The sequence below is a fragment of the Phyllostomus discolor genome, chromosome 4 (genome assembly GCF_004126475.2).
Source record: "Phyllostomus discolor isolate MPI-MPIP mPhyDis1 chromosome 4, mPhyDis1.pri.v3, whole genome shotgun sequence".
In the NCBI taxonomy this organism is placed as follows: Eukaryota; Metazoa; Chordata; class Mammalia; order Chiroptera; family Phyllostomidae; genus Phyllostomus; species Phyllostomus discolor.
The window spans coordinates 206,362,012-206,377,178 of record NC_040906.2 but is presented as its reverse complement, the minus strand read 5'-3'; the positions used below and the strand labels follow the sequence as shown (position 1 = coordinate 206,377,178).

Here is a 15,167-nt window from a genome sequence, read left to right as displayed (position 1 = left end):
CCCTCCCTGCCTCCTCTTCAAGGCGCCAGGTATGTGGTTAAGTCCATTCTTAACCAGAAGCAGCGCAAAAATCAGCAAGTCTTCCTGAACCTTCTGTTTAAAACCCCGTGTTAAGGGCATTGCATATGAACTGTGCACACTGAGAATACAAATGGGTGTTTTCCAGAAAATAAAGTAATGGAAATGCTATAGACACAGTCTAGAAATCCAGTCCCAGCCCTGGCTGGTGTAGCTCAGTGGATTGAGCACGGGCTGCGAACCAAAGTGTCGCAGGTTCGATTCCCAGCCAGGGCACATGCCTGGGTTGCAGGCCACAGCCCCCAGCAACCACACATTGATGTTTCTCTCTCTTTCTCCCTCCCTTCCCTCTCTAAAAATAAATAAATAAAATCTTAAAAAAAAAAAAAAGAGAAATCTAGTCCCTTGAGTACCTGTGAGTAAAGGCTGTCGCCTCCCGGCAGGTGACCTCAGAACTCCCAACCCGGGTGCTTGATGGGCCCCCCGCTACCGTTCCGGAGAAACAATGAATGCATCTCGGTGCAGCTCTCTCCGTTGTTTGGGGTTCTTATTCGTAATTTGTCTTTGTGTTTTCTCCTTACTGATCAAAATCCCAAGAACCACAAACATTTAATAATATAAGTGGATTATACCAGTTAGTTATACTGTCTAAATTTTCAAGCAATTTAGATAACCTGGAAAAAAATGCTGTTTAATGGACATGAAGTAGGAATGTAAGAAATACTGTGTTGGCCAAAATGTTCATTTTTTTTCCCATAGGATGGCTCTAATAGTGCTCAGTTGTCTTTAACTTCATTTGAAACAATTTTGTTAGATTGTATTGTGACAGCTGTCATATCAGCGTGTGTCTGAAGAACAACTTATCAAAACTGGTGATTTTCTGTGTAACCATTTTAATATTGAAGATGGAAGAAAACATGCAACATTTTCTTCATATGGTGCTTAATTATTTCAAGAAAGGTGAAAGCACAACTGAAACACAAGAAAAGGTTTGTGCCGTGTGTGGGGAAGGTGCTGTGACGGACCGAATGTGTCAGGAGTGGTGTGTGAAGTATCGTGCTGGAGATTCCTCACTGGACGATGCTCCATGGGCCAGGTGCACCAGTTGAAATTAATAACGATCAAATCGAGACATTGAGAACAATCAACATCCTACCGTGCAGGAGATAGCTGACATACTCAAAATATCCACATCAATAAAGTTACTGGTGAAAATGAAAAATGTGTCTTTTATTTTACAGAAAAAAAACATGGACTTTTTGGCCAACCCAATAAATAAGAAGAAATACCAAAAGTCATCTGCCTATTTCAGGTTTGCTTAGGATGGACCTAACCCTTATCATTTGTGACGTACATTATTAAATAGTGACAATGCTTTTATAATAATACTCTGTAGTCTTCTGCAGATAAGACCGTTATCTGCAGTTAATAATTCAAAATAACTATAGGCAAAATGTTTCATGTTTCTATAGGACAGTTCTAGAAAATAACCCTATTCTAGACCAATAACTAATAAATTCTAAGCAGCTAAAACTTTAGAGACCACAGTACATAACCATCCCACAACAAATCTATTGACATATCATAATCAAAACATGATCATTAAGCCCCGACCATGGGGAAAATGCCGCCTCATAAATAACATCCATATGAAAATGGAAAGCAAAATTGTAACTGCATATCATTTTAATAACAAGAATAATAATCTGTAATGAAATAGGGCTGGTGGACACGGACAATAGTGTGGTGATCGCCAGGGGGAGGGAGGTGTGAGGGGACTAAATGGTCGTGAAAAAATACAATGGATTAATTTTTTAAAAAAAGGTATTTAAAAAGAAAGGCATAAGGAGACCAAAGGAGAGAATGTAACAGTTATGATTGAAACTGTGTTACATCAGTGACCAGTTCCTCTGAAACATCTCTGAGAATTACATATGATCATCAAACAGGAGAGTGACACACATCAGTGGGGAAGAGAACACTCCTCCACTTCGTGTCTCTGGAAAAACTCACTAGAAAGCCTTTTCAGATCCTCCCAATGGACTCTGTCCCCAGTTCTGAATCCCTAGTAAATGCTGACTAATCCACGTGCAGAACCATTAAGTCAGAATCCCAGACGGTGCGCCCAGGAGCGAGCATGTTTAAGGCCCCCAGGTGACTGCGATGAGCAGCTGAGAACCACGGCCTTGGCCGTTTCCATTTATAATGTGTATCACCAGCAGGTTCCACTTATAAAACGTAACACGGCGCTGCCGAGGTAGGCTGATCCTCTCAACTCGCGGCAGGTGGGGAGGGGGACGGTGGGTGGGGCCTGGGGTGCGCGGACCCCCAGGCCCAGAGCCCTGGCCACAGCAGAGAGCGGCAGTCACGCTTCGCAGGTGGCCCACAGAAGTCAAACCTTCATTAGAGTCTTACCGACTCTTAAGATCACTGACCCAGTAATTCTGATACAGAAATTGTGTCTCAAGGAGCTATGCTGAAACACAGGAAGCGAATTTATGCATCCCAGTGATGCGTGTTAAAGGAACAACCGAAGGCAACCTAGGTAAATGACTAAGCAAATTACGGGGCATTCCGAGGATGGAATTTTATGACGCCTTTTAAATGCTTATGAGAGGTTGTAATGAGATGCTAAATATTAGCATGTTAGAAGGAATCCATAAAATTTCATATAAAGCATTATAATTACACCCCATACAAACTAAATATGCAACATGTATATGTACTTTATGGAGAGTGCATGTGCACTTGGCATATATATCCTATAGAGACACATACAATTGAAACTTCTTAAGCATGTGCAGAATGGACAGAACTCACGCCCTGGCGAGTGTGGCCAAAGGAGGCAGTGAGCAGACTCCAAGGCGAGCGAGCAGAAGGCCTGCCTGGTCAGTCTCATCTGTCTCGGAGCCTTCGCCCCCCTATCCCCAGGTTGCCCTCGCCTTTTCAATGTCAGCCAACGTGCTTCTCTCTGGGAGCCAGGGTCAGGTCGCACCTGACCCCCTAGGGACGAGCAGCCTCCCCACTCGTGCCGGAAAATGAACCGAGACCCACCGGAGCTGAGACCACCGAGGTGCACCCCCTCGTGGGTCCATGTTCCTGGATCAAACTGGACTGCCGACAGCCTGCCTACAGGTACCGCGTCGATTCTGTCACGGGCAAAACTCCGATTCCTCAGGAAGACATTTGCTACCGCACTTCTTGTAAGATAGTAAAAATTGTAGATACAGTGTGTTCCAAGTACAGTTAGCCCTTGGTGCAGTCCACAGGCTCCTGGTTAAAGCGACTTTTGTGAGACAAGGTAGGAGGATCCCCAGTTACGGCGGGCCAGTTGATAAAAACGAGAGAAGCCCCTACAGCATGTTTCTGGTCAGAGAAACATCACCAAACATCTAAAGAAAGACCCCCAACCCTGCTAATACTAAACCCTGAAATAAATGTGAGCTCTACACTCATTTAAGAGGGATGAGTAAAAGCAAGAAAGACAGCACTTTTCCAACCTGCTGAGTCCAGTTCAGGGTCGCAGGTGGCTGGGCGGACGCCTGTCCCCCGCCGGGTGGGGCCCGCCCTGGACGGTCGCCCTTCCGGCACCCGGCCACTCACACCGGCTCCCGCAGACTGCAGACTGGGCCAGAGGGCACGCCGTGCAGCTCCCCTGCTCGTCTCCGGCGCGTGGGAGGAGGCACCGAGTCCCGTGCCCACGTGGGAGGACTGCAAACCCCACGGACCGCGCCCCCCGCTGGAATCAGTTTTCTTCCCCGTCAGCCTCGTAAGGAGCCCGTGCTGACCACGGGGACGTGGAAGGAAACAACGTTAAGGGAGCACCTGCCGCATTTAAGACGGCACGTGAGCACGTTCTCTGCGACGCAGCGCGGTGAAGCCTCGGACTCCCTGCGGGGCGGCTGGTGGGCTGCCGCTTTTGTGACAACGGAACGAGGAGTGCGCAAGGCTCACCTCTCAGCAGCCCATGCTCAGGAACTTAGAAAGGAATGTGAAAATCAATCAATAGAAACACTGATCCCTAAGACTGGCCAACATCGACTCTCCTTTTCTTCAGCTCAGGCCTTCAACCTTCATTACATCTCATTTCATCATTCATTGTTGTTTGTTGTAGTTCTGATCACTGAACTTCATTGTCCAAGCCTTGTGAATGTGAAGCTATTAAAAATGGTTGGGAAGTATATTATCCATAAATACATAAATAAAATGTTTGAGGTTCTTTTCTCACAAAAGATAATTTTTCCTTTTTGTATTTTAAAAGGAGAGGGATCGAGATCACCAAGAAGAGAACAGAAGGGAACGTCACAGAGTGGGAAACCACACTTGTGACACACACATTTGACAACGCCTTCCATCACTCAGAACAGAACACACGGAGAGTTCAAGGTACCACACATAAGACAACTCGAGCCAAGAAAAAACAGACAACGTCTTGAAAAGACACTTCAGAAAGGGGGACAGTCGAATGGCCAATAAATATATTAGAAAGTTTTAATTTACACTAGTCACGGAGATAATAAATAATAAATCCATAGTGAGATAACATTGCATACCCACTAGGATCCCTAAAATGCAAAATAAAAAAAATACACATTATTAGTGAGATGATAGAGCAAGTGGCCCTCTCATATAGAGCTGGCAGAGTTCAGATCTGAAAAATCAATTTGGAAACACTTTTGATACAGGCACTAAAAGCTAACGTGAACACCCTAGGACCCAGCGATTCCCAGTGTATATTCTTGGACATTTGTACATGTGTTCTGCAAGAATGTGCTGGAATTGTCCTAATAGCAGTATCGTAACAGTCCCAACCTAGAAGTCACACGAATCCTTATCCAAAGAGGATCAATAAATTGTTATATTCACAGATGAAGATACTATGCAGTGATGAGCACGAAAGATGCATAATCATGTGCAGTGATGGGAGTGAATCTCACAAAGACAGGGGTGACCAAGAGCCAGACACGAGACAGCGAGGTGTTTGATGGCCCCCTGGGCAGGGAGAGGCAGTGTGGGCGTGTTCGGGCAGTGGTGGGACAGGGCCCGGGAGGGGTCTCAGGGCGGCCATGTGTGCCGGCCAGGGCGCTGGCCAGCCCGGTGTGTCTGGGTTAATGTGTATCGAGTGACGCACGCGCAGTGTGTGTGTTTCCTGTCTGCACATTATGCATCAGCCAAAGTCTGTAAGAAAGCATCCGGAGAAACTAGTCTAAGTGAGGAAAATCTAGAAATATGGGTTCCATTTCTTGCTCTGCCATTTAATGTGTCCCAAAACCACCACAACGAAAAATTAAATTGTCCTAGGTCTATATGCTAAGCGAAAGGAAAAGTCTGCCCTGCCTCCTCATGGGATGGTTGGAAAGCCACACGGGATGGGGACGACTAGTCCGATGACGCGTGAGGCATACATAAAGCTTTTATCATTAATATGCATATAGCATAGATGATTCAAAGAAAATAGAAAGGTATTTGATATAATTTAGTTTAATCATATAGAGAGAGTCATGTAATAACCCTCTGGCCAGTTGAAGAAAAAAAAAAGAATCAAAATTTTTTTACCTCACTTCCTAAACCAAAATGAATCCAGATGACGCAAAGCTTTAAAAGAAAAAATGGAAATTAGAAGAAGGCAAAGGGGAAAAACGGCCGAAGCTTTTCCCATAATCTTAGCGAGGAGAAAGCCTTTCTAAGCCAAACCAATTGCAATGTTTTTCAATGAGCCCGTGCAACTTTTATAAGAAGCTAATTAAAGTAGAGCATAAAACATGTGTAAGTTCATCTCATTCCTGTATCTTATATTTACATAACACCATTCGCATTTTCTTGAAGCTGCTTCAAAGATGATTGTCTAACCATGGTATAAAATAGTCATTCATTAATACATTTGGCTGAAAAAAAATAGCACCTACTACGCGCCAGACACTTTTCTGGAGCTAGAGACACAGCGGCGAGCCAGCAGCACGGGTCCCTGCCCTCTCAGGGAGCTCCCTCTGGCCTGGAAGCAGGCGGCAGCTGTGCTAAATGAATGCCGCGGGGTGAGGAGGGTTTACGAAAAAAATGCAAAATGCAAAGAAGATAGGCGTGCTGGAACAGGGCTGGAGGGGTTACTGAGAGGTGGGAAGCCTCCACTAGGAAGTTAGCGTTTGAACAGCAACGGGAGGATCCAGAGGTGGTGGGTGACCTGTAGGGACGATGCGTTCAGGCAGAGGGGACAGCTGGGCTCCGGTGCAGAGAGGCAGCCATGCCTCTGACCACGGGGGACTGCCCGGAACCCACGGTGGGCGCAGCAGGGTGAGGGAGGGGGAGAGCACTAAGGTTTCAGGGTGGAGAAGGCACAGCGGCCGGCTGAGGGCCTCCCGCCTAGAAGGGGAACCCCTTCTTCAGCTTCTGCTCTGAGTGAGATGAGGAGCTGCCTGAGGGGTGGAGGGGAGCAGTGCCATGATCCCCTGGGCCCCTAAAGTGGAGGAGGACGGTTAAAGAAAAAAAAATATCCGAACTAGAGCTGGACAACAATCCCAGCAACAAGATGGAGATGATGACAAGAAAGGAAAGGGCGGAATTGCTGTCCTTCCTTCATCGAACAGTCAAGTACACTGAGGGGTGCTGGCTGGGATGATAAGAATGAACGAGACGCAGATGCTGCCCTCAGTGGAAATGCCCAAGAGGAGCTAAAACATAAGCATAAGTCACTTATACACAGCAGAAAAACAGCCCTGGCTGATGTGGCCCAGTTGGTTGGGTATCCTGCAGACTGAAAGGTCAGGGGTTCGATTCCTGGTCAGGGCACGTGCCTGAGTTGCAGGTTCGGTTCCCAGTCCAGGTACGTGCAGAAGGTAACTGATCAATGTTTCTCTCCCTCTTTTCCTCCCTCCCTCGCCCTCTCTAAAATCAATTAGAAAGAAAACAATGGGCAGAGACCAGAGTCCGTCTTGGTTGACCAAGGCAGAGAGAGAAAGCGGCTGGCACTTCAGCGGCTCCGTGAAGGCGTGCGTGCGTGCGTTCCGCCTGCTCCTGACGGCCAGATTCCAGCGCCCGAAACAGCAGGTGGCACAGTGACCAGGACATGTCTGTTACCTAGTGACGGAGGAATTCCAGCGTGCAGGTCTGCAGGGAGAAGGGCGCTCGAGCCAAGGGAGCAGAGTGAGCGACATCACCCCTCTGAAGAGCTCCAGTGTCATTTGGCCAAAGCCAATGATGAAGAGAGATGGAGTTAAAACTATAGCATAGGGTTAGGTCCCAGCAGGCCCTGTGCAGGGACCAGGCCTGTTTTTTTCTGTAAGAATTGAAGGGACCCCCAAACTTTCAGCAGTGATCAGAGAGCACTGTCCTGGAAAGATGCGTTTAACAGCAATGGTAGGTGATTGAGACGACCACCCATTCGGGGGATGGAGTCCAGCGACCAGTTCAGGCGATACTGTAAAGACCTAGACAAAAGGTGAGGCGGGCCAACACCTGGTTGTTGTCACTTGGTCATCATGCGTACTTCCCCTGTAGGGAGTGAGTGTAGATGTGTATGTGTTTGTACAGTCAGTCCTGTCCTTGTCTTCTCCACTAGAAACATTCAGTCCTGGCGGAGGACGCATGCCATCACCCCCTGCTACCCTCGTCCCCTTGATTACAGGAATAAAGCACCTCAGGCTCTAGCCGGACACGGGGCTAACAGTAGGGGAGACTGTGTTTCTCGGCCTCTCCTGCAAAGGGGAAGTTTCGGCAATGAACGTGAGCAGAGGCGAGGGGTGCACCTCCTGGGACAGCCCTCTAAGGAGGTGTCTTGCCCTCCACTCTGCCTTCTTGCAGGTGGCTCCTCCCCCTTTTTCTCTCCTGCGTGACATAGGTGCTGGAGATCCTGCCCTTCTCGGACTGCATACCCTTTCGTTAGCCTTTTCCTGGTGGAGTGGAGGTGGCGGTCAGGAGTGGCTGCAAGGATTTGTCTCTCACAGGCTTTTGCAAAAACAGAAAATACAGGTCTATGAATGAATTCTGTCTAGTGGGATGTGTATGAAAATGTGGTACAGTGTCCGGGTCACGCCATTAAAAGGAAGTTCTCTGCTTCCTCTTGCCTCCTTCCTGAGGGTAGGAACTTGACCCTGGTGGTGGTGAGCCCACCTTGACCCAGGGTGTCATCCTATAGGGTGCTGAGCAAGATTCCTGTGTCCCTGCACCTATCTGGTGTGGCAGCAGGGCTCACCCCCCCCCCCCCCCCCCCCCCCCCGCGATTGGGTACAGATTTGGGCTTCCATATGCGAGAAAAGCACCTTCCGCCTTAGTGAAGCTATCGTTATCTGCTCTCAGGTAACAATGGCCAAATCAGTATCTTAAAATACAATTTATAACTATTGACTCTCACCACTATGTATTGAATGAATATGATCGAAAGTATGAAAGTTTCCATGTAAGTAAACTAATAATAAATATTTTCCCCATTCCACTGAGCTTTGAGCATGAAACATCTACAGCCTGTGGAAAAGGAAAACAGCAATATAAAGCTCGCATTGCCGTCGACTTCTCTATCGCGACCTTTGACCCACGTCCTAACTGGCTTCCTCAGACGGCAGGTGAGCAGAGCAGGGGGGGCATCCGCTGCTGAGGGGAGCCAGCACACGGGGAGCGTCTGGTTTCTGGTCCAGGCTGTGTCACCCCACGGGCAAGGCCTCCCAAGGGAGAGTGGACTGCAAAACCCTCCCATTCTGAATTCCATACCGCTCTTCTCCGGCAAACATTGTAACGATATTATTATCGGATTGAGGGGCTTCTGTCCTTGCTCGTTTGCATACAGACTGCAGCAACAGTTCCAAGCACGTCACGGGACCACTCACTATTGAAGAACGTTTGATGCTGGGATTGAAAGCATTTATAGCCACATTTACTATTACTTTATAAGTACGTTTGCATCTTCGTCTATAAATTGTGACTGTAGGGTTTCTCTTGGCACAGCCCATCTGAACAAATCTGTTTACGATCAAGTCTGTGTGCTTATAATACTAAAGCACTCCCACAGAAACAAGAACAGTCACATACAACTCCTTAGGGCACAGTTCTGTTTGTCTTCTGTGGCAGAACACTGGAATGGTGACTGATTTATTAGCGAGTGTTCGAAAGAGGGAACCGAAGGCAAGCCCTAACACTAGTAAAATGTCCAGAGGGTCGGCTTTTAGAACAAGGGGTGGTAATGAAGAAAAGCTGGAGATAGGCATATTATTTTCTGAATAAAAATAAACCTCAAAAAAGAGGGGTATTTTGACTTCATAATGCCAAAAGTTCTACACTGTTGAAAACAGAAACAGTGAAATATAATCACTGGTTGTGAAAACAAAAAGGTTTTATTTTTTATGTCACTAAAGTTAGTTTGTATTAACAGTATTGTCTATCTTTCTGCTATCAAAATTTTATCATTGGTGGTGGTGGTGGTTTTCCTTGGAATATTAAGTACAGGGAGCTTGTTTTGCTGATCCTAAATTTCCAGAGCTGTGTTTAACAAGTTATTAGTCAAGCTTTTTTTAAAAAAGGTGTTGATTGAATGACTAAATGAGTGGCTGAATAATGTTTGCATCTATGAATTATGATTTCTTCTAAATAAAGTGACATAATTACCCATCATATTTTGAAGATCCCGGTAGAAAAATAGGTATTACACAAAAATATTTTCCTTAAAAATATGAAAACAGCCCTGGCTAGCATAGCTCAGTGGATTGAGTGTGGGCTGAGAACCAAAGTATTGCTGGTTTGATTCCCAGTCAGGGCACATGCCTGGGTTGCAGGACACGACCCCCAGCAACCGCACATTGATGTTTCTCTCTCTCTTTCTCCCTCCCTTCCCTCTCTAAAAAAAATAAAATAAATCTTTAAAAAATATGAAAACAAGATCACTTATCCCCAATAGGACGTTTCATAAAGAAGGCTGCTTCATAATTTGGGCTTTTTTTTTTTTTAGTTTTGTAAGGATACTTACTACATTTGGCAATACAGAAATATTTGATTTTCCAGAGTTATACTTTAGTATAAGGCCTTTTTAGAAAAAGACATGATTATGAACATAGGTTTAGAAAAATAATCGGACCAATATTTTTAATATCTGTGAGAAAATATAGCAGTAAGAGTATAATCATAAGAAAAAAACAAATAATTCGCTTGAACTGTTATGTTATTTGGTATTGCTGATAAATAGTCATCTTGCCTCCCATGACCACCTATTCACGTGCAACACACACACAACGACTGAAGTTAAAACTAGCAGAAGTTCTCATCTATTCACAATCATTTGAGCTATTGTAAATCACATGCCAATAATCAGAATGCCATTTGTTACCAGCATGGAAATGTAGCCTAGGGGTCTAGAGGTAATCCGTTTCATTAATGTTTTCATTGAGAATGTGGTTTCGGAACTGGTGTTAGTTTTGCAACATTTATGTAAAACAAATAATGTGACACTGGAAAGTAACATTATTCATTTAACATAATGAGCTGCTATGCAATAAGTCAGATCCTCCCAGAGAGTGAATTACACAAATTTGAAAGCTGTATTTATTATTTAACATCTCATTGCCAGGCAGGTGCTTACTCCCTAGCAAAACTGACTTTAGCATACAAAATTTGAAGTTGTTCAACAGACAGAAAGGCTTTTTTAAAAACGTATCATGCATGTAGTTAAAGCATTTGTTCCTTTTTCCTCAACAGTATTGAAACACTTTTAAATTACCATAAATAATAAAAAGTGCAATATGAATTGTATTAATAGCCAGAGATATTTGAACTGAAAGCTTGGATTTATAAAAAAGTTATCATTTAAAAAGTGTGGTTGGAAATAGACATATTAAGTTGCCTTTCAGTATTCTAACAAGCTGATACCCCTTAATAAGAAAGAATTTTGTTACAGGAAAGAGTGTTGTTAGACTAATTGCGAGGGTATTCTGATATCCCCTAGGCTGAACTGATTTCTTACAAGTTATGTTCCCAGCTGTATATAAGCACATGGCGAATTTGCAAAAGAGTTTATAGTCTCTAAGGACTCGCTGGCTGTAAGGCCTTCTGCCGAGTGGGGCTAGTTAAGCAATAACAAAGGGTGTCTTTTTTCCTTCACGAATAGCTTAAGTCTTAAGCCTTAAGAGTAATTTTGGCTGCTCTAGAAACCATAAGCAATTAGAAAAGTGCTTATAAGTGCACAGAAAGTATCACTTGCTCAAGATCCTCTCTGACAACCTAGCTTGGACCTCCACACAGTTGGGTACCATCTGCTACTGGCCAAGTAATAGCCTTTTTTGGCAAAGACCACCGAGGTCATGGCTCCATACTAGGGCTGGCCATCCTGGGTAACCTTGTGTCCGCTGATTCTCAGCGGGTGCACTCAAGTCAGGAAAATCACTTACGACTGAGTTTTTCATCATGGCTTTGACTGTGAAGCCCTCAGAAACCAGGGTGTGAGGCTGGTGCGCCGGGAGCGACTGTTGGGCCAGCAGCTTGGTCCTCTTCTTCGGCATCTTTTCAGGGTATTTGGTGAGGGTCTTTTTTTCTGCCACCATCTTCCTAGAAAATGTCTTGTTCTCGTAAAACGTGTAGGACAAGAATCAGTAGGTTTTACGGATGGGAGGAGGTCGGGGGAAAAATGTCAAAAGGCGCGTTAATGGTAGACATTCAACCGCTCGTCGTGCCCGGGTTGATCCAGATGTTGGGCAGCTCCTAGGTGACAGGTTTGAGGGGAGGGGCGGGGCGGGAAGCAGGCGGGATCTCTAGGCTGGAGCTACAACGAGCTTCCAAAGGTGAGCTTCTCGGTTGCTAGGCGACGCATCAACACTGGGGGTGAATGGCCCCACCCCCGGTGACGTGTGTTTCCTGGGCCTTAACCCGGAAGAGCGGTGGGCGGCAGGCGGGGTGAAGAGAAACTTGGCGCTAGAACTACGACTCCCAGAAGGCCGCGGGCTGCTCACAGTCTGCGCGTGCGTACTCCGACAGCCGGGCGTGGAGGAAAGGAGTCCTGCTAGATTTTACTCCCCGACACGCCGCCGGTGCGAGGCGCGGGCTGGCGCCTGTGATCGCGGTGGCCCCCTTCATGTCCAGCACTCTGCACCTGCCCAGTGACCATGATCGGTACGTGGTGCCTGTCAGGTACAGCCTCTCTGCGCCGCCCTGCGCCCAGCTGTGGCGCCACGCCAGTCCTCGGAGGACGGAGACTCCAAGGTGCCTCCTCCCCCACCCCGGGTGTCAACTGTCAGTGGCCGCGAGGCCGTGACCCCGCCGCCGGCCTCCCGCCTCCCGTTGCCCGTTGTGCTGCGGGAGAGAATGTGTGTGTTGCTACAAGCGCCCGCCCCACTCCCGGTTTGACAGGCTGCCCGCAGTGACAGGTTGGCGAAGGAACCTGGTGCGCGCCCGTGCGCCCCCCCAGGTGAAGCCCCGCCCCCGCGGTCCCGCCCCGAGCGCGCTGCCCTCCAGACCTGGGGGCTCCGTGCCAAGGCCCCCTGGGCTGCTGTCTGCCAGCTTAGCCCGGACAGACAAAGTAGTCTATACCCACGGGCTGTGGGGCTCCTTAGGGGAGTCCCTAGCGGCGCGTTCAACTCCAGTGGAAGGAACTTGGTGATGGTGGTGGGGATCCTAAGAAGTTCCTGCAGGTGGATTTAAACTCCTTGTCCCCTGGAATTTTTCCTGTTAAATCTCTCGTCGGCGGTCAGACGTGAAAGAGTAATTAAGAGCAAATAATAGCAAGGATTAAAACTTTTTGTATGATGAATGAACCTAATGTATTCATTATGAAAAGTTACTAAACACAGAACGACCTAGGTGCATTATTGTGAATATAGTTTTGGAAGTGGCTATTAGAATTGTTTATAAACACTGTACGACAAAGTTCCTGTATTCAAGGATCATTAAGCCCACAGTTATTTTAGGAGTTATCTCTGAAAATTAGTGGAAATGCATAGTGTGATTAGAAAACATTGCGTCCCACTGCTCACATGGTTTCTCAGGGGAGTTTGGGGAGTTTGTTATCTCAGAGGCTTGCTCTAGAATGTGTATTGGTTTGGTGAGTTTGTTTGGGGATTATTCCCGATGAGTGCCGTTTACAAAACACTTCGGATCGCATCAAGGGCCTTTGAAGTTGGATGTAGTCAATCCGTAAGGATGAGAGGTGGACTTTTGAAAAGTGGAAGTTTGCATGCAGGGGTCAGCTCTTGTCTTTCCTGTGTTAAATGCATGTTGAAGTGTAAAGCCATGGGCCCAGCGCTGGGAGAGTCTTGCAGTTAACTGACCGGCTTCGCAGCGACGGTAAAACCTCAGGCCGTGGTCCCGCGTCTCTTCAGTTTCTAGTGTGGTGTGTGACTTTGGACAGTTATCAAATCGAGAAAAATGTATAGAATTTTTTTGAAACTTTTGAGTTTTTAGGTGAGAATTGCGTAAGAACCACTTGTAAACACAAATCTGAACTGAATCAGAAAACCAAGTAGAAAATTTTTTTCAAAATGCATACTGTCAGACTTTTAAAAGATAAGGTATACCTTATTTTGAAGATGACTGTGCAAATGTTATTTTAATTCTACTTAATCTAGTGTATGGATAACTTTTTAAAAAGATTTTATTTATTTATTTTTAGAGAGGGAAGGGAGGGAGAGAGAGAGAGAGAGAGAGAGAGAGAGAGAGAGAGAGAGAGGGAGGGGGAGAGAAACATCAATGTGCGGTTGCTGGGGGCCATGGCCTGCAACCCAGGCATGTACCCTGGCTGGGAATCGAACCTGCGACACTTTGGTTTGCAGCCCGTGCTCAATCCACTGAGCTACGCCAGCCAGGGACAGTTATCTTCCCTTTCCTTTCTCAAAACCCAGAATTCCCTCCTGGCACCGAGACCGTTTCAGAATCGCTTACATTTTCACTTGGGTAATGACTGATGTGTTAAATGCCCTGACCTGGACAGCTACAGAAATGCAAGTTAATTGAAGTCCATGAAAAACTATGACTTTGTGAGACATATGGAGAAGGACTTTAAGATGGTGTGAGCAGAACGGGAACACAGGAAGAAAATTCAGCGTAGGAAAACATAATTGTTGGCACCTCTTTTTCCGTATTTGACCCGCTTTCCTCTCTACTGCCCGCCCCCCACACCCCCTCCCCTCTGGTAACCACCACACTGTTGTCTGTGTCTGTGAGTTTTTGTTTGTGTTGTTTGTTCGTTTGCTGCTTTCAGTTTCATATCCCACATGTGAGTGGAATCACGTGGAGCTTGGCTTTTAGTGACTGACTTATTTTGTTGGCACGAGATTCTCCAGGTCCCTCTGCGTTGTCACAAATGGCAGCATTTCACCTGCTCTTACGGCTGAGCAGCGCTCCCCTACACAGGACGTACCTGCCGCATCTTCCTCATCCCGCCCCCCATTGAAGGACACTCGGTTGTCTCCACGTCTTGGCCACCGCAAATAATGCCGGAATGAACGTAGGGGTGCGTGTGTCTTTGCCAATGGATGTTTTCACAGTGTTCCAGCGGGTGCGCAGAAGAGGGATTCTGGGTCATGTGGGAACTCTATCGTGAATGTTCTGAGGGCCCCCACGCTGTTTCCGAGGTGGCTGTGCCAGGTCACGTCCCCACCCGCAGCAGGTGAGGAGGGTTCCTCTCGCTCCACAACCTGTCCTGCTCTTGGTGTTGCCTGTCTGGTTGGGAACAGCCATTCGGACAGGTGTGAGGTGGTGTCTCACTGCAGTTTTTTTTGTATTTCCCTAATAGCTAGTGAGCTTGGGTATCTTTTCGTCTATCTGTTGGCCATTTGTATGGCCAAGTGTCTGTTCAGGTCCTCTGCCCACTTTTTAACTGGATGCTTTATTTTTTGTTATTGAGTTGTATGAGTTCTTTATGTATTTTGTATATGAATTCCTTATTGGAGGTATTGTTTTCCAATTATCTTCTTCCTTTTGGTTGGTTGACACCTCTACTAAAAATATATTTCAGCCTTTTTTAAATGAGCAAGTCTTTGTGTTTAAAATTGAATTTTAATAGCGATATTTGTGCTCTACTCTAAATGTCATAATGAACCAGGTTTAGGTATTTGAATGGCATCAGATATTAAAGCACATGGCTATATGTACAACACTGTTGCTAGGACTGGAAATCAAATTCTATGTCTTATTCTTTAAAAAGACTTTTGATTTAAAATTATATAATAACTAGAATATAGTCTCTT

General features: G+C 46.2%; 2 protein-coding genes across 2 annotated transcripts in view; one reads left to right on the top strand and one right to left on the bottom strand.

The window, feature by feature from the left end:
- Window positions 1-11,726, bottom strand: part of PACRG (parkin coregulated) — a 374,904-nt gene extending 363,178 nt beyond the window's left edge. Inside the window, exon 1 of the mRNA XM_028504032.2 lies at window positions 11,379-11,726. Coding sequence (XP_028359833.1) covers window positions 11,379-11,531 — 153 coding nt within the window. The 5' untranslated portion in view covers window positions 11,532-11,726. The remainder of the gene's footprint in view (window positions 1-11,378) is intronic.
- A 172-nt stretch (window positions 11,727-11,898) lies between these two features.
- PRKN (parkin RBR E3 ubiquitin protein ligase) overlaps window positions 11,899-15,167 on the top strand; it is a 976,089-nt gene continuing 972,820 nt past the window's right edge. Inside the window, exon 1 of the mRNA XM_036024958.1 lies at window positions 11,899-12,096. Coding sequence (XP_035880851.1) covers window positions 12,090-12,096 — 7 coding nt within the window. The 5' untranslated portion in view covers window positions 11,899-12,089. The remainder of the gene's footprint in view (window positions 12,097-15,167) is intronic.